Source organism: Danio rerio, chromosome 18 (assembly GCF_049306965.1).
Source record: "Danio rerio strain Tuebingen ecotype United States chromosome 18, GRCz12tu, whole genome shotgun sequence".
Lineage (NCBI taxonomy): Eukaryota > Metazoa > Chordata > Actinopteri > Cypriniformes > Danionidae > Danio > Danio rerio.
This window is the reverse complement of record NC_133193.1, coordinates 10,206,515-10,231,104: the sequence shown is the minus strand read 5'-3', so window position 1 is coordinate 10,231,104 and position 24,590 is coordinate 10,206,515. Positions and strand designations below refer to the sequence as shown.

The 24,590-nt window shown below is 36.6% G+C and overlaps 2 protein-coding genes across 9 annotated transcripts in view; one reads left to right on the top strand and one right to left on the bottom strand.

Annotated features, from left to right (window-relative positions):
• Window positions 1–24,590, bottom strand: part of elapor2a (endosome-lysosome associated apoptosis and autophagy regulator family member 2a) — a 106,394-nt gene that overhangs the window by 19,931 nt on the left and 61,873 nt on the right. For 2 of the 7 annotated variants that reach the window (XM_068214803.2, XM_068214804.2), the window contains exon 22: window positions 12,997–14,406. In XM_068214803.2, coding sequence (XP_068070904.1) covers window positions 14,131–14,406 — 276 coding nt within the window. In that variant the 3' untranslated portion in view covers window positions 12,997–14,130. Of the gene's footprint in view, window positions 1–475; window positions 934–7,657; window positions 7,793–12,996; window positions 14,407–24,590 lie in introns of those variants that run through there. The other 5 variants (XM_073929289.1, XM_073929288.1, XM_073929291.1 and 2 more) reach the window with 5 other exon arrangements.
• grm3 (glutamate receptor, metabotropic 3) overlaps window positions 1–24,590 on the top strand; it is a 75,319-nt gene that overhangs the window by 42,887 nt on the left and 7,842 nt on the right. For both annotated transcript variants that reach the window (XM_005159017.6, NM_001128343.1), the window contains 1 exon segment: window positions 20,725–21,800. In XM_005159017.6, the coding sequence (XP_005159074.1) occupies window positions 20,725–21,800 (1,076 nt within the window).

The following is a 24,590-nucleotide window of genomic DNA, read 5'->3' as shown; positions in this document are numbered from 1 at the left end:
TAATAATAATAATAATAATAATACTAGTAATGTTTAATGTTATGCTTGCTATTTAATTGTACAAAATTAAACAGTAATTTTTGCAATTATTATTTATATATATATATATATATATATATATATATATATATATATATATATATATATATATATATATATATATATATATATATATATATTAAAATCTCATTTAATACTGTGAATTTTAAGCATCGTTACATCAGACATAAGTGTTACATTTTTTATAGAATGCATGCATTATTCTAATATGCGACTATTATGCTTGATGAAAACAGCTGCTTAATATTTATAAAATATGTCTACAATAATCTGGTTAATTAAAAAAAATTATATATATATATATATATATATATATATATATATATATATATATATATATATATATATATATATATATATATATATAGTTAAAAATATCCCCACATAGTAAAAACAAGTATAGTAAAAAGTATAGTAAAACAATACTACCTGGGCATATTCTCAGTAAAAAAACTAAATGAAACTTTATGCCACACAACATGTTCTGAATAACAATACCATGGTATCCATACCCACTGTACCACCACAATATTATCTCTAAGCATCATTGTGTGCATGTATATGTATGAAAGACAGAGGAAGATAGAACAAGTTTCACACGCAGAAAAGAGAGAAACAGACACAAAGACAGATGGAAAGAGTGAGCGAGGGAGAAAGATGGGGCAGATAAAATGACGGCAGAGAGGTTGAGTGGGCTGGTTCGCATCAGCAGAAGAACATTCTCTTTGAAGTTCACCATCTTCATTTTTCAAGCGCAGAATCAAAGACGTGTGGGGTTTGCTGTCTGGGGCGATTGAGAGGGAGGCAGGAGGCAAAGCCATGCTGGAGAACAGGAGGGGGGAAAGCGTCATCATCACGCAGAGGGAGGAAATGCTGAGAGAGAGGGAAAGAATTTTAAAAATACATTTTATTACAATCAACATTTTAAACTATTACAATTCTTAAACAAACAAAAAAACTCAGTATGTTCTTATACATAAATATATACAGTAAAAGTCTGAACTATTAGCTCTCCTAAATTATTATTTATATAATATTATAATTATATAATTATATTTTCCCTCAGTTTCTGTTAAATGGAAAAAAGATATATATATTTTTTCTGAACATAATAGTTTTAATAACCCATTTCTAATAACTGATTTCTTTTATGTCTGCCGTGATGACAGTACATAATACTTTCCTTGATATTTTTCAAGATACTAGTATTCAGTTTAAAGTGATATTAAAAGGCTTAACTAGGTATCAAAAAAAGAAAAAGAAATATTGCTAATAATATATGTATATGTAATAATATTGGCTAATAATATTGACCTTAAAATGGTTTTAAAAAAATAAAAACTGCTTTTTTTCTAGCCGAAATAAAATAAGACTTCCTCCAGAAGAAAAAATATTAAAGGAAATACTATGAAAAATTCCTTGCTCTGTTAAACATAATTTGGGAAATATGATAATAATAATAATAATAATAATAATAATAATAATAATAATAATAATAATAATTCCCTACATTTATATAGAGCTTTTCAGGACACTCAAAGCGCTTTACACATTGAGGGAATCTCCCCATCCACCACCACCATATTGCGCCAGACTGCAAAACAGCTGATTGGTGGAGAGGAGAGTGATGAAGCCAATTCTGATGTGGGGATGGTTCGGAGGCCATGATGGCCAGAGACGAGTGGGCAAATTTGGGTTAAACCAGAGTTAAACCCTGACACTTTCCAAAGGACATCCTGGGATTATTAATGACCACAGAGAGTCAGGACCTCCCTGAGCAGTATAAAATCCCCATCAATATACTAGGGTGTTAGGAACCACACAGACCGCATCTGCGATTACCCTAAATTTTATCAAATTTATAAAAACATCAATTTAACAGACTTTATTTTATTTTTTTTATGTTTACATCCCTTTATTTAAATTATTACTTTAAATTATTAAATTATTACTTTAAATTATTAATTAAAACTTCATCAACAGCATACAAAATGTTCTCAGGGTCTGAAAAATAAAAAGCCAAGTTATTCGTCAATTTATAAAAAGTGTGTGTGTGTGTGTGTGTGTGTGTGTGTGTGTGTGTGTGTGTGTGTGTGTGTGAGAGAGAGAGAGAGAGAGAGAGAGAGAGAGAGAATGAAAAGACCAAATTAGATTTCACAAAAACATTTTCATTCATTAATTTTCCTTTGGATTAGTCCCTTCATTCATCAGTGGTCGCCACAGTGGAATGAACTGCCAACTTATCCAGCAAATGTTTTAAACAGCGAATGCCCTTCCAGCTGCAACCCAGGCCAATTAATATTATATTTAAGTCACCCATAGCGCATGTCTTTGGGGGAAACTGGAGCACCCTGAGGAAACCTACGCCAGCACGGGGAGAACATGCAAACTCCACACAGAAATGCCAACTGGTCCAGCCGGGACTCGAACCAGCAACCTTCTTGCTGTGAGGCGACAGTGCTAAACACTGAGCCACCGTGCTGCCCACAAAAACATTTGATCAAATATTTTTTTCCACTTAAAATATAAGTGACCGGATCTGGGGGAAGATCAATCCATTCAAAATTGACCCAAAACAAAGCATTACAATTGACTAAGATTGGCAATGAAAATTCAGAAAACTGGCATACCAAGATCCGCAGAAATTTTAAAAATTACAATAATTGCAAGTGATCAAAATTTTGCAGAACAAAATAAAGAAAATACAAAAACAGCAGCTTATTTCCCATCAAGTAATGACAATAAAACTATTTCCAGACACATTAAAGTACAACCATATAAATCAAGTCCTTGTTTAAAAAAATAAATAAAAAAATTGTTCTCCTTAAAAAACACAACATATCACTTTCTAGGTAACGTCACATATTTCAAAGGTTAACTCATTGGCTAAAGTGCAAAATCAATCAACACTCTTGCTTTAAAAATCATTCAAAACAACAAACCTAAAAATCTTTTTTTTTTCTTCCACTGCTTTTCCAGCTTAAATTGAGTTGAAGTCAAAATTATTAGCCCTCTTGTTAAATTTTAATCCTTTTATATTTTTTCCCAAATGTCTGTTTAGTGGAGAGATTTGTTTCAACATATGTCTAAACATAATAGTTTTATTAACTCATTTCTAATTATTAATTTCTTTTAAATTTGCTATGATGACAGTACATAATGGCTGTTTCTCAATTCCACGAATGCAGAGAACAGACTCGAGTTCTTGTGAAGACCGGTCTTGCCAAGTTACCTCAGAAGAACCGTGGTGCGTGCCCTGCGGGCCTGTCCGCTACGCCACTGCTCTAAACTTTAACAATAAATCTAGTTAAAATGCTGTGTTTCCCTCCCCCTTTATTCAGCCGAAATGACTTCTGGGACTTTTCAAGCGAGCTTTGCACTCAAGTCTGAGTCGATGCGTCCTCAATATCAAGAACACATGCGGGAACTTTCACACGTCCTCCGTTCTTGCAATCTTGAGTTTTGGAACTGAACTTTGATGTTTGATGATGATGTTACATGAGAACATGCTGACGCGAGAACAATGAAGAAAGCATATTGAGAAACAGCCATAATTTTATTTATCAAGACACTAGTATTTAGCATTAAGTGCAATTAAAAGGCTTAACTAGGTTAATTAGGTAAGTTAGGCAAGTCATTGTATAACAGTGGTTTGTTCTGTAGACAATTGAAGAAAAATGCTTATATAATATAATATATTATATTATTATAACTTATAAATATATAATATATATAATATAACTAAATATGACTTTACAATTTTTTTATTATTTCCCAAATTATGTTTAACAAAGGGCGACGCGGTGGCGGAGTAGGTAGTGCTATCGCCTCACAGCAAGAAGGTCACTGGTTCGAGCCTTGGCTGGGTCAGTTGGCATAATATAATATAATATAATATAATATAATATAATATAATATAATATAATATAATATTGATTTTAAAATGTTTTCAAAAAATGTAAAAACTGCTTTTAATCCAGATAAAATAAAGCAAATAAGACTTTCTACAGATGAAAAAATATTAGCATAAATGCTCTAAAAATTTCCTCTCTCCATTAAGTATAACTTAAGAAACAATTGAAAAAATAAATATATTTCAAGGGAGGACTAATAATTTTGCCCTCAACTGTACAGTATATAGACATCTCAGCTTGAAAGCCAGAATGGAGGAGCTTGTGGAGTGATGATGACTGTAGATGTGCTCTGAATCAAAAGAAGGGTGTTGCTACTGTATAGATGATCTGCCATGGAGAAAGAGAGAAAAGATGGAAAAGATGTGAACAAGCCCATGAAGGATTTTCGGTTCACATTCTCCTCCCTCTGGTGGAGAATTAAGTCCCTCTGTGCTTCTAACTCAAAGTTCACACAGCTGCCCCGGCTCTGGCTTTCTCTCTGTCTGTGAAGAGTTTATTATCACTGCAGTCCAGTCTTTTGTCATTTGTTTGCTTGGTTTTCAGAAGACTGCACGTTTTCAGGATTTTTGGATGACCAGTGGCAACTTTCATATTAAGATTTGCTCATTTCAGAAACCTAGTGAGCTTGGGATCTATTCATTTCTTAAAGAGACTACCCTCATTTCTAAAGAGTCAACTACACTGTACTGTGTCAACTTTATCAAATGAAATGAGTGTAGTTAACTCAAATTTGCTGAAAGTTAATTCTACTCATTTGAAGTTTTAAACTCAGTGTTGAAGGTAATGAGTTAAATACCTCATTACTTCAACTAAAATGGAGTAAGTTCACAGTACTCATATAGATTAGTTTTTTTTTAACTCAAATAGTGTGTTGCAATCGGTTTCCTCAAAAGGTTTGGCTTGTCTTAACTTATTGGGTTTAACAGTACTCTGTTGGTTTGAGTTTTTTTTTTTCATTTATTGGGTTTTACAGTACTCAGTTGGTTTGAGTTTTTTTCATTTATTGGGTTTTACAGTACTCAGTTGGTTTAAGTTTTCTTCATTTATTGGGTTTTGCTGTGATCAAATTGCTTTGTTTACTCAAATGGATTAAGTTCACAGCACTCATTAGAGTTAGTTTTTGAACTTAAATGGTTTGTTGCAATCGGTTTCCTCAAGTGTTTGAGTTACCTTAACTTTTTGGGTTTTACAGTATGAACAAACTGCTTCACAAATTAGCATATTATATCACATTATTATATCTTACTTGAGCACTGCAGTTTGCATTATAGTAATACGAATACATTTTTATCTAAATTAAAAAGAAAAGTCCAATAAATTATTAATATTACCAAATTTTTTTATTTACTTCTGATTGTAAATCAGATACATAGATACAAAAAAGTAAATATATATATATATATATATATATATATATATATATATATATATATATATATATATATATATATATATATATATATATATATATATATATATATATATATACTGTGTGGAGTTTACATGCTCTCGCCGCGTTCACGTGGGTTTCCTCCGGGTGCTCCAGTTTCCCCAAAACAGCCCAAAAACATGCGGTACAGGTGAATTGGGTAAGCTAAATTGACCATACTTTATGTGTGTGAATTAGTGTGTATGGTTGTTTCCCAGTGATATGTTGCAGCTGGAAGGGCATCTGCTGCATAAAAACATGCTGGATGAGTTGGCGATTCATTGAGCTGTGGCGACCCCAGTGTTCACACTTCTGCCTTTGGATGTCTCTGGGATAAAAGCAGCTGTATAAATACTTAAGCTTTGAATAAGAGTGAAACCATCAACAAATGCCCGACCCCGATTATGTTTACAAATTATATTAAATTATATTCAAGCACAACCATTTATAGGCCATGGTTAATGATGTTAGAATTTACTGGTATTTTGGAATGGATGTGTGAATGGTCTTTCCTGGAAAAATTCCATAATGTTCTTGCCTGTGTGAACAGCACTTTTTTGAACTTACTGGTAAAGTAACTTCAAAAAGTTTCGGAAATTTTCTGTATATATTCTGGTAAATTTTTTGAATTAGCAATAGAACAAACTACTGTTGTCTAATGAATTGACTAATTAACCTAAATTAAATAGCATAAGGGCATCATGGTGGCACAGTGGGTTCAAGCCTCGACTGGGATAGTTGGCATTTCTGTGTGGAGTTTGCATGTTCTCCCTGTGTTGGCATGGGTTTCCCCTGGGTGCTCCGGTTTCGTCCACAGTCCAAACACATGCGCTATAGGTGAATTGGGTTAGGTAAATTGTCAGTAGTGTATGTGTGCGAATGCAAGAGTGTATGGGTGTTTCCCAGTGTTGGATTGTGGCTGGAAGGACATCAGCTGCGTAAGACATATGCTGGATAAGTTAGAGGTTCATTCTGCTGTGGTGTATGAATAAATGGACTACGCCGAAAAGAAAATGAATGAATGAATAAATAGCATAACATAGTTATTGCACTTTTAGCTGAGCACAAGTATTTTCTAAGAAATTACTAATAAAATATGATGTAATGTAATAACGGAAAATATATTTTAAAAAACGGTTTTTAAAAATATTATGTTTAAAAATGCTTTGAAAAAACAGCACTTGGGAAACGTGGAAAAATAATTAAAATTTCACAGGATAGCTACTAATTTTGCCTTTAACTGTGTGTGAGTGTGTGTGTTTGTGTGTGTGTGTGTGTGTGTGTGTGTGTGTGTGTGTGTGTRTATATATATATATATATATATATATATATATATATATATATATATATATACACATGCATACAGTAGCTATGCATAGTCCCATATTGACTTTCTAATTGAATTATCATGACACTTAATTTTTATGAGCTCTTCTGTCAACATGATATCTGTGAATTGAAAATTGCATGCAAACATATTCATATCACTATAATCAGAAGCTTTCTTTGCCATTTCTCACCATTTTGTCACATATATTTAAATAGTCATCTAAGTGCCACTTTCAGCAGTTGTAGATTGTCTTGATGTTTCTGCTATAGTATTATTCTGCCATTTAAAATGTCAACCTATTTTTACATATTAAAAAAAATAGAAAAGTTTTGTTATGAGTATATGAGACCAATCTAATGAGTTTTTTGTATATTTGTACATTTCAATTACATACAGTATAATGTCAGCCAATATCTAAAGGTGACTTAAATGGATATTTCACCTAAAATTAAAAAAAAATGCCATTCTCTTGTTCCAATACAAAAGAAGATATTCTGATGGAAAAAAGCTGAATACCTGTAACCATTAAATTCCATAGCATTTGTTTTTCTACCATGGAAGTCAATGGTAACAGCTTCCCTAAAAAGATCTCACTTTGTGTTCAACAGAAGAAAGAAACTCATAACGATTTATATTTTTGTGCGAACTATGCCTTAAACATCCAACAGTGTCCCTAATAGCAAGTATTTCTTCATCTCTACATTGCATACATCTACATCTAAATTGTACATCAACTGTAGCCCCATTCAACATCAGTCATACTATCTATTAAAGACTTCCTCCTCCTCACAGATCGTTTCTCCAGCAACAGGAACTGTTCATGGCTCACTGTATGTTAAAAGTGTCAAAAGTGGTTTGTTGGATGTCACAAAGTGCTATTCACAGGCAGCTCTCCGTGTCAGTGGTGTTGTGTTAAAACCTTACCCTCGGCGTCAGAGCGTTTCTGTGCCTGTCACATCTCCAATACCCCCAACACACTGTGCCAACAAGCCGTCGCTATAGCAATCAGGTCGCCACAAGCGGTGAGGTAATCTAGTAGGTTTACATGGAGGGGGGTTTCTGTCAACAGAGAGAAAACGAAAACAAAAAGATAGAAGGATTCAGAGCTTCCATTGAGGCACTCTCATTTACACAACTACACTGCAAACAAATACTGGTTGCCTTAAAGATGCTGTGTTCTTCTTATGCATAAAAATACCATAATATGTTTGCAGATATTTAAGAAACGTGCTAAGTGAACATTCTTGTTTATCTGAAACGCAATGCTGAAGTCAGATGTTCTGCTCTTAAAATGTGCGTTACATGCCGGAATAGCTGTCTTTGTTTTGGTTCTTTTAACCCACCCACTGCCACTTCAGCCAATTATACAGTAGTTCAGCATACCGGGTTGCCTTGCTGGAAAACAGCGTATTTCATTCAGTCAGTCAGGAAGGCTCTCAAAGTATGTGTCTGTGACCAAAGTGAAGTTTATAAACTAATGTGGAGAGGAGCACGTGATATGATTGAGCATGGCTGGATTCTCATCCGTAATTAGTAATAATCCTATCAAATTAATCCAAGTTTACAATAAATAGACCAATTTCACCCTACGTCCTTATCTTTGTTTTGAAAGAATCCCGCCTTCCACCCCATCTCCTCCTTTTCCTCCCTTTTCTATGGGGAGCTTTCAAGACCTACCTTATCTCGGACCCCCTTTAAATGCTTATAGACCAGATGGGAGCCTTGAGCTCAATTATCTCCAAGCTCAGGGTCCTCTTCAGGGACAGACCTGCTATTAATGCCAAGCATATTTAAGTGTGAACTCTTGAAATGCAACCTCCGGTGGACAGTAGCCGAAATTATTTTGATTAAGGTAACTCAAAGGGGTAATCCACAGTGTTTATATATATATATATATATATATATATATATATATATATATATATATATATATATATATATATATATATATATATATAGTTGGTTGTGTTTGTAAGATGCAAAGCAATGTGTGCTCATGCTTGTTGAAAATCACCTTTGTTTTTTCATATATCTTACTTTAATTATATACAGCTACTCAGCTAACATGAAAATGACTGTCATATTTCCCAGTTCCTCAAGAGGTTCTGATTGGTCAGCTAACATAATATGCTGTGATTCGCGTATTAGCTCTATGTCACCACGTCACGCTCCTACAAGCAAACGCTTTGCGCTGTGTAAACAGCTGTATCAGTTGCCTGAATCAGACTGAAAATGAAGAGGACAAAGCTGAACTGAATGTGAAAAGCTGCATGTGTAAGTAAAATGAAACGTATCTTTTGCGAGTTTGTTATTTGAGATGTTTAATGCATGGAAAGCAGCCGCATAGAGAGACACTGAAAGCGTCCGCAAAGAGAGACTGCAGCGCTGCTCAAGATTGTGGGTGTTGTTAGAGGTGCCAAACAGCATTTCCCATTGTTTACATTCTTGCTTATGTCCTCGCTACAACATTCCCGTTAACGCTAGACACTATGCATGTAATTGATCAATTTTAACAAATAAAAACACTTGCAGATTGTGGCTCACAATCCACAGCTGCAGCAGTTGAAGGGGTTTTAGCCAAATCCGGCACGAAACTGGGAGAGATTCTGGACGTTCTCCTTTGTCAAATGCTAGCTATATTGTTTTATAATTCTCTGGAACATAATTAAAATAAAACAGTAAGCTCTTCTCTCTTTGTGTTGTGTCCTTTGGAAGCCCAAATACAGAAACAGAACAAGCTCAGTGGAAATAGCAGCTTTAGGACGGCATTTTAGCTATCTCTACTGCAACATTACAGTGCCTCTGGCCATGCCCCTTTGCTGCATGTGGTAAATACGTGTAACTGGAAACACCTTTGTGATCTCACTAGCCTGGATGTATTTTTTTTTGTAGCCCCCAAAGTTCATTCGTTGTAGGCTTTGCTAAGTTGAACTTTAAACGTATTGCATTTAGAGATGTTGTCACACAGCTACATTACACATCAATTAAAGTTTAACATGTGATATCATAGTGGACCACCCTATTAATGCTTTTTACAACTTTAAGTGGACTTGACACGGAGTTAGGTTGTCCCTAGAAACCCAGACAACTGTGTTGTTTCAGCTTATTTTAAATAGGAAGTTGGAAAGTTTGAACAAGCAGCAAAATATATATTTTTGAGTGTAGTGTATGTTATCCTAAAGAACAGTTTATTTCTTTCCAAAAACGTAACTTTTGAGCTGAAGTACACTCGAAGTACAATTACAATAAATTCAAACAACATAATTTTTCAGTTTTTTGGGGGACAACTTAATAGTGAAACAACTAATAAGTTAACTTAATTCCTTTATGTTGTCCCAACACAAAGTGATTGTGGGGAAGCCAGCATTTTTAACAGTGTACATGCAAATGTAACGGAGGCCAGCTAGTGTGTCCTCTGACCTCTAAAGGTGCTCTAGTGACAGACACTAGAGGCCATGGTCTTTAGCCTCCTTGGTAGAGCACCCGACTCCCATGCGGAAAGTCGCTGGATCAATACCAGCTCGGAGCGGGTTGGGTGGCGTAGGACCGGTGTGGTTACATTGGTGCCATGACCTGGATGGGAGTGAGGTTTAGGGGGGTGAGTGTTACAGAGGCCAGCTAGTCTGTGCTGTGCAGGTAAACCCCACTCCTCTGACCTCTAAAGGTGCTCTAGCGACAGACGCTAGAGGCCAGGGTCTTTAGCCTCCTTGTTAGAGCAACCGACTCCCATGCGGAAGGTCGCCAGTTCGATAGCAGGTTGGGTGGTTGTAGGACTGGTGGGGTTACACATATAGGGCAGCAAATTCTACTTACCTTTTGGAAAAGTCTTCCTCGTTTCGGAAACACCTATGACGCTTCAAAATGCTGTCTAGGTAGGCAGCGCACTAGATTTTGGAAATGAGCAAGACACACAAGTGCACACACACACACACTCATCCACAGAGAGACACAATGGGATATTTGTGTTTTTCCTTTTCTCAGACACTTTCAACCCACACACCATGAAACAAAACAATTGCTCGTCCGCCCACATTCGCCACACAAACACACACATGCACACACACACACACGCGCGCATTGAGAGCTGAGATTTAACAATCGCCTCCATCCGCAGCCACTAGATCACTTACAACTAATTAACCGCCTCTCAAATTCACAGATCTGGAGTAAATATTTATCATGCCTCACAACAATAGATTATTATTTTAGCGATGGCGTATTTTGGGGAGCAGCGAGATGCGTGTGACACTGAGCAGATGCAGAAGAGTTTTCACCTTGCTTACATTCTTAACGCATACACACACACACACACACACACACACACACACACACAGCGAGATTATAATTCACTATGAAACAAAGCGATCGCTCATCCACCCACCATTAGCGCACACACACACACATGCACGCACACACACACACACACACACACACACACACACATTGAACAGGCAGCAAAGAAAGAAGAGTGTGTGTGTGTGTGTGTGTGTGTGTGTGTGTGTGTGTGTGTGTGTGTGTGTGTGTGTGTGTGTGTGTGCATGTGTGTGTGTGTGTGTGTGTGTGTGTGTGTGTGTGTGTGTGTGTGTGTGTGTGTGTGTGTTTGTTGCAGTATGGAAGATTTATTGTCATGTAAACAGCGATGTGGGGAAAGTCAGGCATGGATAGCATCTCTACGCTCATTCGGCACACTGTTTTACAGCACTATCCAAACTGCTGTACATTTATATAGCTGGAAAGAGTTGTGCTTGTGTATCTAGCAGAGGCGGTAAACCAAAAGCGAGCCAGGAGTCTTTACAGTAGTACACTGGGTTTGATTAAGTTAACTTCATTGTTTTTGCTAATTTAAGTGGATTGAACATAAAACAGTTAAGAAAAAAAAAACTAAACAATTGTGTTGATTCAGCTCATTTTAAATAAGTAGTTTGAACAAGCAGCAAAAATCCTTTTTGGAGTGTTCACAAATGTCAAGTCAGTGGCTCATCTTGTGCAGTCACACAAGTCAGGTTATGGTGCAAAAAGGGCTTTATATTACTTATTTATTTCCCTTCAGGAAATGAACTTTTGGATTTATGAATTATAAATATGCGAAGAAGAAAAAAACATGCTTAATCTACATTAATATCTAAAAACTGATTTTGTCAGCTGTAGTTAACCTGGGTTTAAAAAAAAAAAAAAGAGTTTGCAAAAAAATGTAGTAGCCTAAATAGATAACAAATGAATTTATAAAGATTTAGATGGATGCTTATAATCTGAAAAAATATTACAAATATATTTTAAAAATTATTATATTAAAAACGGTTGAAATGTGACCGTAATTACAAAGCAATGAACCAATTGCTCAATACCTCTAATTTTGAACTTTCTATTGCTCAGATTGCTTAAAAATAATAATAATAACACAATAATGTTCACCCACTGAACTGTTATTAATTTTCATATAGATTTATTACTGTTATTATGTTATATATATATATGTGATTCAGGTTTTTTATAGGACCTTAATCTTTCCTCCAAAAGGTTTTGTGGTTAAAAAGTAAAAAAGTGACTTTTATTGACATTTTTAATAGCTTGATGTGACATATTGTTTGATGTTGGTGTTGTATATTATGGTACAAACACGGTACATTACGGTACATTACATCCATATATATATATTGATTTGTGTTTTTGCAAGTGTTTTACGGTTTTGAATTGCATTATGGGATGTTGATCTCTGCTTTGTTGACTTTTGATATTGAAAATTCAACAGAATTAAAAGTGGCTTTTACTGACATTTTAGTTGGTTGAGACAAGATATTGTTTAAGAAATAATATATAGAGAACCTAGTTTGTAAAGTAACAGAAATGTACTGGCAGTTTATTACAAGGATGTTATGTACCGTAATTTACCGTGTTTGTACCATAATATACAACACCAACATCAGACAATATATCACATCAAACTATTAAAAATGTCAATAAAAGTCACTTTTTTGACTTTTTAACCACAAAACCTTTTGGAGGAAAGATTAAGGTCCTATAAAAAACATGAATCACAAAAGAGCAAAACTGTTAATTAAACTGTAAAATATTTTAAATACAAAAAGGTCACTGGTCCCAGCCCCATCATTTCTGTGTGGAGTTTGCATGTTCTCCCTGTGTTGGCGTGGGTTTCCTCCGGGTGCTCCGGTTTCCCCCATATGTCTAAAACATGTGGTATAGGTGAATTGGGTTAGCTAAAATTGTCTGTCGTGTATGAGTGTGAATGACTGTGTGTGGATGTTTCCCAGTGATGGGTTGCAGCTGGAAGGGCATCGGCTGCGTAAAACATGTGCTGGATAAGTTGGTGGTTCATTCCACTGTGGTGACCCTGGATTAATAAAGGGACTAAGCCGAAAAGAAAATGAATGAATGAATGTATACTGTACACTAATACATGATAGGTGTTCAAAACCCAACTTTGGGTCAAATATGGACAAATCCAAGGTTTGGTTAATTTTTCCAATTAATTTGAAATTAAAGTTTTTAACTCAATGGTTTGTCCATATCAGACCAAACGTTAGGTTACCACCCAGCATTTTTTTCAAGTGTACAAACTATCAGTAACATCATGAGTAGAAGACAGAACAGACAGACAGAATCCAGACAGAATCTGCAGACTTTTTTTTTGCTGTTTCTGTGCAGTATTTTGTAAAAAAAAATCTGCAGATTTATGCGGAATGATATTAGGAGAATCGTAACTAAATACATCATATATGAAATAAAAATAATACCTTTTTTAACTTTCTTTAATGTTTAAAATGCAAATCCATATAGATCCACTTATTTGGTAAACTAAGGCAAGTCTCTCATATAATATATCTACCAAAAGACAAAAAATATGACTTTACAAACTGTATTGTAAATAAATCAAATGAACATTTTCATATTAGACAATAATATTACTGAAATTAATTCAAAAACTGAACAATTATAAATTTACACACATTAACACAAGCAAATAAATAGACCCAATGACGGACTAAAAATCTGCTGATTTCTGCACGCTCAAATTCCATCTGGGACTCCTCAGTCATAATTAATTTGGACACTCGATGTATAAGTCAAGTCAAAAATATAAGTGTATTTAAAATTGTAAAATGCCTTTCTGTTAGATGCAGATACTAGCATGTTTTTAATAGACTCTGATCAGCAGTTCTGTGGCTTTCATGTATTGTTATTATAACATTGTTGAGTCATCTGCCACAAGTCTAACAGAGTCCTGCGTCATTATATTCATTTAGTCAAGTCCAAACAAATCCTTAAAAACGCAACTCCAGTGAAATCATTTAACAGTAGTCATCCACCTCTATCTACTCATGACACACCTCTTTATCATGCCTTTCCTCTCTCCTTTTCTCTGCGTAGAAACACAACTGTCAAACTGTGTGTGTGTGTGCATTTTCTTGACTGGGATTCTGTATCTGAATGGCGACTGTCAGTCGAATAGGTGTGCACGGCAGAGATACGTTGTGTTTTATGTCGTGAATGTTTTTTGGAATTGTCTCGGTTGCCAGATTGACATGTTGTGGTACCTCAGAGTCAAGTGGATCATGCGCAGAGGTGATGTCACATCGCCAGCTCTCTGTGTCTCTGTCAGGATGGAAAATAACGCTAACATGAAGCTCAAGCTGGAATTGACAAGCGTGTATCACCTGAGGGACAGACAGAAAAGACAGACTGCACAAGTTACTACAATAAGGAAAACTGAAGCTATTGTGGCATTTTCTGAGCATAAAAGTATTTCACTTACAAGTCAAAAGTGCATGATCCGCATGTGAGATTCCAACAACGCGTTAGAACAATTATACTTTAGACATTAGTTTGTTTGTATTAATTATTTTGTAAATATGCATAAACTTGTGTTTGAGTGAAACTGTTTTTTATTTTATATGGGGTACTAATGATGACATTTCCTTCAAGTTTAATTCTTTTTAAAAAGGTACATTTATTTATATATATATATATATATATATATATATATATATATATATATATATATATATATATATATATATATATATATATATATATATATATATATATATACACATACACACACACACACACACATATATATATATATATATATATATATATATATATATATATATATATATATATATATATATATATATATATATATATATATATATATAAAAAAATATATAAGAATGATATCGCACTGGTGAGAGGTGTGTTGACTCGAGGCCACGGTCCGAGTGCCTTAGTGTCCCACAAGTGATGATATACAGCCATATTGCACTGCTACGAATGTGATATTGCACTTATACGACAGTTTGTACACGGAACTACTTTCTTACGCCATTCATTCACATCTGCAGCTGACGTCAGAACAGCAGAAACTGTTGCTACTTAACAAACATCACTTTAAAGCTAGCGCTTAAATAAATGTCTAGCGTAAAATTAATAATTAAATAATATAAATTATAAAAATAGTACAAAATAATATTTAATAATTTATAATTATATAATAATCATATACTTGAATAATTTCTCTAGCCTTTATCTAAAGTGATGACAAAACCAGTGATTTGGCTGACATTTTAAGATTATAAGGCTGAACGGCATGAAATGTCATCATTCTGCAGAGATTTCCCAGTATTTCCCTTGCAATCGGGATTTCACAATAATTAACCCCACAAAAGTCAAAGCAAAGCAAACACTATCAGACTGCTGTGGTATAAATACAGCACTAAAAATAAATAAATATAGAAAAGCACGCACATAATTTTTAACTGGGTGCTCAGCCAAAACGCAAAAATGCTGTTTCTCCCCTAAGAACTTATTATGCGGTCTCTGTCGCCATCTTGTGGCCGAATGTCAACCGCCTTTGCTCTGCTCAGTATGACAGGTTGGCCACCAACCCGCTGAATGTCTGAAATGATGAATATTTTAAAACAGACTCTCTCCTTATAAATATACTGCATAGTTGCAATCTAAACAACTAAACCCTCACCTAAAAAGCCTCAAAAGTACATTATGTTTTCTAACAGCTACATTATTTGTCAAACTGTAGTCTTCTGCTTGCCACTAGTGTGAGCAGAGTATACACAAGAGGCTGTATGAGTACTGATATTACTTTAAAATCTCACGGGAGTCACGGCTTTCAGCCAATCAGATTCGAGAACAAGACAGAACTGTTCTGTCATATTCAAAACATTATCAGCCATCCCTATAACATTTTGAACCCCTATAAGTGTGGATTATTTGTGTAACCAAAAATGTTTCTATGACATCATTAATGTAATGTAATTTTAGGAGTTTTCATTATACAACAGTGAAAAAACTAATGTAGCATCTTGCATTAAGTACTATTGAGCTATTAAAGGTGTTCTTCTTCAAAAAGTACATTACAGCCCTGACCTGCATTTCCACATTCATAGTCAGCTGCATATAGAGAAATGCTCTTTATGCCTTAATGTGTCATAATATGTAAACAACTTCTCCTACAGTAAAGCGAAAGAGAGGTAAATTATATATTGATGTTCATCCTCAGTTGGCCTGTGAGTGTTGATGTCCCTCCGCTTCACGAGTCTGAGTGATTTGTGTCGAGCTGTAATAGATGGAAGCACTCTCCTCAGGTTAAACTGCTCTTGCTGGATGCTCAGATCAATAGAGTTATTTTAAGGCACTGTCACATACTACAAGCCTGATTTGTTGATTTACTGTACCTGTGTCTAAAGCATCCCATGACAGAACATGCAAACATCTGTCAGGGATCCGCTCCGAGATTTCTGACTGACACTGATAACCTGTTATTTTAATGGTGGCAGGTAAATAATGTGATATAAATACCCTATTGTTTGTGCATGACTGAACATCAGCTGTAGTGAGATAAGGCATGGTTAAAAAAAACTGGTTTGTAGCCTATTAAAAACAACAGATTTTGAAATTGGTTTGAGGATTAAGTCAAAGTTTGACTAATTTAAGCTACTTTTTAAATCAATCTCACATATTTTCTTTAATATATGATCCTCTTATTTCTTAAATACACACTGTAAAAGAACAGCTGTAGCTTTAATAACAAGTATTTTGTGATTCGTGTTTTTATTTTTCCTTTTGTACACTAACTGTAAAATATTGTCGTCAATCTCAGTTGTAAGAGCAACTAATAATAACTTGACTTCTAGTTGATCATTTGGTAGTTCTAGTTGATCAAGTGGCAGAAGGTAGATTTTTCTGATGAATTCTCTGCTGAGCTGCATCCCAATCATCACAAATACTGCAGAAGACCTACTGGAACCTGCATGAACCAAGATTTTCACAAAAATCAATCAAGTTTGGTAAATGAAAAATCATAGTTTGGGGTTACATTCAGTATGGGGGCATGTGAGAAATCTGCAGAGCAGATGGCAACATCGACAACCTAAGGTATCTAGACATTTGTGCTGCCCTTTACATTACAAAACAGAGGAGAGGCAAATTCTTCAGCTGGATAAAGCTCCTTCTCATACTTCAGCCTCCACATCAAAGCTCCTGAAAGCAAAGAAGGTCAAGGTGCTTCAGAATTGGCCAGCTCAGTCACCAGATAGGAACATCATTGAGCATGTCTGGGATAGGATGAAGGAGAAGTCATTGAATACAAAGAATCTTGATGAACTCATAATTTGCCATTCCATTGACTCAAAATATCTGAGACACTGCAAAGATGTATGGATGCAGTCATCCAAGCACATTAGAGTCATACACAAAATTGCCTCTTTTCCCACTGCACCATCACTTTATATTTTATACTGGACATTATTTCTGTTAAGTGACAAGGCTTTTGTCTAAGCAAAGTCAGACCTTACTGTCTTAATTAAATAATTAAAAATCAAGGCATGATCATATTTTATTTTGGTAAAATAAGCATAATCTAGAGGTCTTTGCCTTTCATATAAGCCACTACTACTGACATCAAATGATCAAATAAAAGTCAAGTTATTTGTTTTTTCTAAAACCTGGATAGGTGACAAACTTTTGTCAGGTAGCGTATATAGTCTTTTGAATTGCATTATGTGATCTTGATCTTTCTTCCAACATTTTATAACCTTTAAAAGTTTGAAAAAGTGATATATATTTACGTTTTTATTAGTTTGAAGTAATATATTGTCTGGGTGGGTGTTGTATATAATGTTACAAAAAGCTTGTAATAAACTGCCAGTATTTTTTTTTTTCAAATTTATTTCTTTATATATTATTTCTTATACATTATATTATTTCAGATTACTAAAATGTCAACAAAAGTCACTTTGTTAAACTGTAGAGTTGAATTTTCAACATCAAAAATCGACAGAGCACAGACCTAACTTTTTTTTTTACATAACACTTGTGAATCACAAAATGTGGAAACTGTTAATCAACAAATACTTTTTTACAGTGCATCTGCACAAAAATCTATGATATATTGTTAGAAAAATAGAGCAATATGCAGAAAAAATGATAAAACAGTGGACAGACAGACACAGATAGACAAACAGGATAGATAGATAGATAGATAGATAGATAGATAGATAGATAGATAGATAGATAGATAGATAGATAGACAGACAGACAGACAGACAGACAGACAGACAGACAGACAGACAGACAGACTAGATAAAACAATATATATATCCATTCATACATCCATCGGACTGTCTCTGTCCACTGAACCGCATGGAAAGCATTTACCCAAAACGTATGTCCATATCCTTGGAGTCTCAGCGCAAAGCTAATTAACTGCAATTAGTGTTTGTAACGGGTAATTATATTACAGTTAATTATCCTGTTACCAGATGCTGATTATTTAATACAGGGGTGTGTTTGGCATCTGCTGCCAATGAGGGATGATTACACGCTATAGAGCGTTGCATGCCATCAAATCGCTGGACGAACAGACGAGCTCTGAAAAAAATGAACTACGGGGCACAGAAGGTTAATTTGATCCAGCACACGATGAAGTTCTCCGATTCAACAAGACCGGTGTGCATTTCTTTGCACCTCAGCTGCATACATATGTGTGTGTGTGAAGTGGGTGTGTGAGTGCATGGGTGTTGACATTGACGTTATTTTTGTGAATGATGGGGTTCATAACTTCTAACCTGCTTTCCTTATCTGATGAATCATCATCCAGCAGCGAGCTCCCAGAGACCCTCTGAGCAATTACACTGTCAGCAGAAAACGCACCGCTCCAGGTTTGGATGTAGCATACTGCTTGTGTGTCTGCATGTAGTTAACATGGCCAAAATAAGTAAATACTTAACATGCAAATTCCTGACAGTACAGAGTGACTATGTGTATGTGATCAGAAAAATAAAACAACGCTATTTTATACGGATGGATTAAACAATGCTATTTTCAGAGATAGATTGATGAATGGATGGATAGACAGAACAACAGATGCAGATGGATGGATGGATGGATAGATGGATAGATAGATAGATAGATAGATAGATAGATAGATAGATAGATAGATAGATAGATAGATAGATAGATAGATAGATAGATAGATAGATAGATAGATAGATAGATAGATAGATAGATAGATAGATAGATAGATGGACTGAACAAATGATAGAACAATAGACAGACGAATTGATGGATGGGTGGATATATTGATGGACTGAACAAACATTAGAATGATAAAACGATAGATGATTGACGGATGGACGGACACACAGATAGATAGAACAATTGACAAACAGATGGACGGACGGAAAGACAGACAGACAGACAGACAGACAGACAGACAGAGAGACAGACAGACAGACAGACAGACAGATAGATAGATAGATAGATAGATAGATAGACAGATAGATAGATAGATAGATGATAGATAGATAGATAGATAGATAGATAGATAGATAGATAGATAGATAGATAGATAGATAGATAGATAGATAGATGATAGATAGATAGATAGATAGATAGATAGATAGATAGATAGATAGATAGATAGATAGATAGATAGATAGATAGATAGATAGATAGATAGATAGATAGATAGATAGATAGATAGACTGAACAAATGATTGAACAATAGACAGACGGATTGATGGATGGGTGGATATATTGATGGACTTAACAAACATTAGAATGATAAAACGATAGATGATTGACGGATGGACAGACAGACAGATAGATAGAACAATTGACAAACAGATGGACGGATGGACGGACGGAAAGACAGACAGACAGACAGACAGACAGACAGACAGACAGACAGACAGACAGACAGACAGACAGACAGACAGACAGACAGATAGATAGATAGATAGATAGATAGATAGATAGATAGATAGATAGATAGATAGATAGATAGATAGATAGATAGATAGATAGGCAAAACAATGTGAATTTCATATTAAAAAATTTTCCTAATACATTTTCCTGCCAACTCATCAACAACCCTGCACCTTCAATTCGCACTCTTTCTCTCGCCACTATAGAAAAATAATCACTTGCACAAACAGTAGTGACAGTTTCACCATCATCCCTAGAGGGACATTTTCTTCTCGTCTTTTCTCTCGGTTCACAATATATCATTCTCCCTTAGGCCAAAATGAGAGACAGAAGCATCAGCTCCTCTGTGCTCATTTGCCCGTGTCTTATTTTTGCAATGTGCTGACCAAGGACGCTTACTCCCAGAGCCCCGAGCTACAGTACAGAAGTGTGTGGGAGACTTCATATGAGCGATAAAACCAATACCTAGCACATAAACTCTGACAGAAAGACGCCCGATTCCTCATCACACACTCAGTACGTTCTCCGCTCCGATGCCATTGTGTAGTCATTCTGTTTAGAGGCTTGATGATACTTTTCTTTACCTACCATAATTGCTTCATGAGCCCGCTGCCGTTTACTTTCTTACTGATAACAACCAAAGACAGTCATAAAGGGAACTATCTGTTCTTGAGTTAATAATGTGTTTCGTCCCGCTTGAAATGTGTGAATTAACTTCTCCCCCCTCTTTCTCGTACTCTCTCCAGCTCCATTCTCCCCTGCCGGCTTAGAGAGTCAAGTCAAGTTTGATGCGTATGGAGATGGAGTGGGCCGCTACAACATCTTCAATTACCAGAGCGTGCCAGGAAGTGACAAGTTTGCTTATGTACAAGTAGGAGAATGGGCAGAGAGTCTATCCCTAAATGAAGGCTTGATTGGCTGGCCAAGGGGAGCTGATGTGCCCACTTCTCAATGCAGCGACCCTTGTGCTCCAAACGAAATGAAGAAGATGCAAGCAGGTGAATACTGTTGCTGGATTTGTACTCCCTGCGAGCCTTACGAATACCTTCCGGATGAGTTTACCTGCATGCCCTGTGCACCAGGTCAGTGGCCCCGTCCTGATCTGACTGGGTGCTATGACCTTCCGGAGGACTACATCATGTGGGAGGATGCTTGGGCCATTGGACCAATCTCGATTGCATGCGTTGGCTTCATCTGTACTTTAATGGTGTTCATCGTCTTCATTCGGCACAATGACACACCACTGGTCAAGGCGTCCGGTCGTGAACTGTGCTATATCCTTCTGCTGGGAGTCTTCATGTCCTACGTCATGACTTTCATATTCATTGCAAAGCCATCACCTATTGTGTGCACATTGCGAAGGTTAGGCCTCGGTACCTCATTTGCAGTGTGTTACTCTGCCTTGCTTACGAAAACCAATCGAATCGCTCGAATCTTCAGCGGTGTGAAGGAGGGTGGGGCTCAGCGACCACGCTTCATCAGTCCCAGCTCACAGGTTTTCATCTGTCTGTCGCTGATATCTGTTCAGCTCCTGCTGGTGTCGGTATGGCTGCTGGTGGAAGTGCCCGGTACGCGGCGGTTCACCACGCCAGAGAAACGCCAGACTGTCATTTTGAAGTGCAATGTAAGGGACTCTAGCATGCTGATGTCGCTGAGCTACGATGTGGTTCTGGTGGTACTCTGCACAGTCTATGCCTTCAAGACCCGCAAGTGTCCGGAGAACTTCAATGAGGCTAAGTTCATCGGGTTCACCATGTACACCACATGCATCATCTGGCTGGCCTTCCTGCCAATCTTCTACGTCACGTCCAGTGACTACAGGGTACGTCTGACACTATAAATTAAATTTATTTTTGGCATTATTTACAGAGAGGGGGGCCAAGGTGGGGAAAGGGCCAGGAGCCAGGTTCACATATTACACCTTTTGCATGCTCAATTTCATTAATTCTAATGAAAACTTGTGGCAATGATGCACACTCACTTTTTCAGACTCAACTTTTTAGATATTTAGAAGCACACCACACATCATGACAAGAACCAATCAATCAGCTTCACATTTTGTATGAAAAATACACATCTCAGTAATGATGGTAAACAAATTACCTAAACGCAGAGCATCTAAACACTGGAAGCGTAGTACCTTCCACACACGTGATATGTGAATGGCCTCCAATAGTATTTAGATGCAGACTTGGTTTTGTTATCTCAGACATGTAATGTCAGACACAATTCACTAAATGGAATTAGTGACCTCACTGTGAGGGGTAGGATTAGGGGCGGGGTTGTGTGTGCATTAAAGCATTACATGCAGTTCACCTTGCAACTGCACTTGGTCTGCATCTAGACCCCTCTCCAATGGCCCCTTAAAAAGTTCATATAATTGCAATTCAAGAGTTCAAACTTAGTTGATGATTGATTATAAAGCATGTTTGGCATGCTGTCCTGGGAAAGTGCCCTGATCTCATAAGATCCTCGAGGCCAGGGCTCCCTCCCGTTGCAGAGCGAGAGGGGAGTTTGAGCTCAGGTTGATCTTGAAACTCCCCTGCTGTTGTAGTTAATGAAAAAATAGGGATTGCTATAAAGAGATAACTACTTACTAGTAGCATGCTTATGGTGCTCATTTGAATTAGTCAATTAGCTTAAGTTGCATGTTTCTGGACGGTGGGAGGAAGCCGGGGTACCCGGGGGAAACCCGTGCGAGCATTGGGAGAATATGTAAACTCTGCACAGAAACGTTGACTAGCTTGAACCAGTGACGTTCTTGCTGTAAGGCAACAGTGCTAACCACTGGGCCACTATGCCATCCGTCTAGGAAAGGAGGAGGAGTAGGGGTGGAAGGGGGGATTCTTCAAAACGAAGATGGCTGTGGTATGGGTCGTCTGATTGGTGAATCATGAATTGGCTAATGCCGGTCCAGCTGCGTTCAATTAAAAGCATGTGATCCTCTCAAAATTAGTTTATAAATAAACTTCACTAAGTGTAACTTTAAAAAGATATTAACTACCCCAAAATACAATTCCTTCACCATTTTCAAACCTTCATGTTGTTCCAAACTTGTATGACCTACACTTTCTGTCAAACACAAAAGAAGGTCATTTGAAAATTGTTTCAGTGTTTTGTTTGTCTGTTTTTTGGTCTATACACTGAAGTCAGAGGGTTCAAATATAGTTTAGGCAACAGTTCTTCAGATTTTAGCTCTAACCAGCTCCAAAACTCTTTCCTCTAAGGGTGCACCCACACTATGCTATCCGAACCATGCCCAGGCACATTTCCTGGTTAGATTGAAAAGTGTGAGAGTGAATTGGGCCCGGGCACGGTTCAGTTGGATGAAGTGTGGCAAAGCGCGGTTCGGTTGGGCTTTGGCACGGTACGATTGTAGTGTGAGTGGAAAGTGCGCCTAAGCCTGAAACTGAAAATGCAACGTCACTATTAAGGGACAGTTTGCTGTGGACTTATTAATCATACTTACTTTTCAATGAAGACAAGCTGTCAGTTTATTATAGACGCAAACCGCTCGCTGTACATCAGCTGCACCTTCAGCAAAGCATCCTAATACATGCAGCACGATGACTTATGATAATTTATAAGCGTCAAAAGTTGTGGATCTGTTCTGCAAAATATTTAAATGTGTGTCACTGCATCCCAAATGACTAAAACGTTATAAAGCAATCCCCACTGTGCTGAGCGAGATCGCTTCTCATCCACCTAAACTGAACAGTCGATGGAGCGTGCTCAGGGTCAGAAGGAAAATGCAGTGTGAGTGCAGGCCATCAGAGGAGAGGGAAGGGGATACAATTGTGCATCAGCATGGTTCATGGCAACTAAACCTAGTGTGAATACACCTAAGGATCTAGTGATTAACTGGCTCAAGTTTGTACGATTAGGGTTGAATTAGCTAAATGCAAAAAAAGGGTCTAGTCACTTCGGGTTTTCCTAGAGGCACACCAACACTACACATTTCCCAGCTCCTCCTTTTCAAAACATCTGAATCAACTCATCAGTTTATTATTAGATATTCCAAGACCAGACATAAATGGGTCAGATAAAGAGAAAAACCTAAATGTCGACATTAATGTGTTCTGCAGTGAAATAATGCCAGAATTTACCTAATAATACTTGTCACTGTACAAATTATTATGAATGAGTCTCCCTTTGGGGTGTGGATAAATCAATAAAACTTCCAACTCTTGTAACCAGTTCTTCACAATTTTGCCCAGTACTGTTTGACGTAAACAGAAACACCGCTCAGATCAAATTACAGTACCTGAAGCTAAATGAAGATTTAATCTATTTGTGCGAAAACGAATCAAAGTGATCTGAGCTGAAGAGTGGAACCAGAAAAAAAGCCATTAACATGCAAAACAGACAATGTTGTCTTGTATCCGTGCTTGTGGGAATGCGAGACGCCTGCTGTTCGGATAGCTGTTACGTGTATTAGGAATTACACCAAGTAAGCAGAACTGTCAGATAGAAATCTGTTGACAAATTTAAATCTTCAGCAAACACATAGCCTCAACAGACAACTTCTCAATAGCTCATTGATGCAGCAAATATATCGCATAGAGTGATTCAGTGTGACAGTGCCTGAGCATCTCTTTAACTGAGTTTGTCA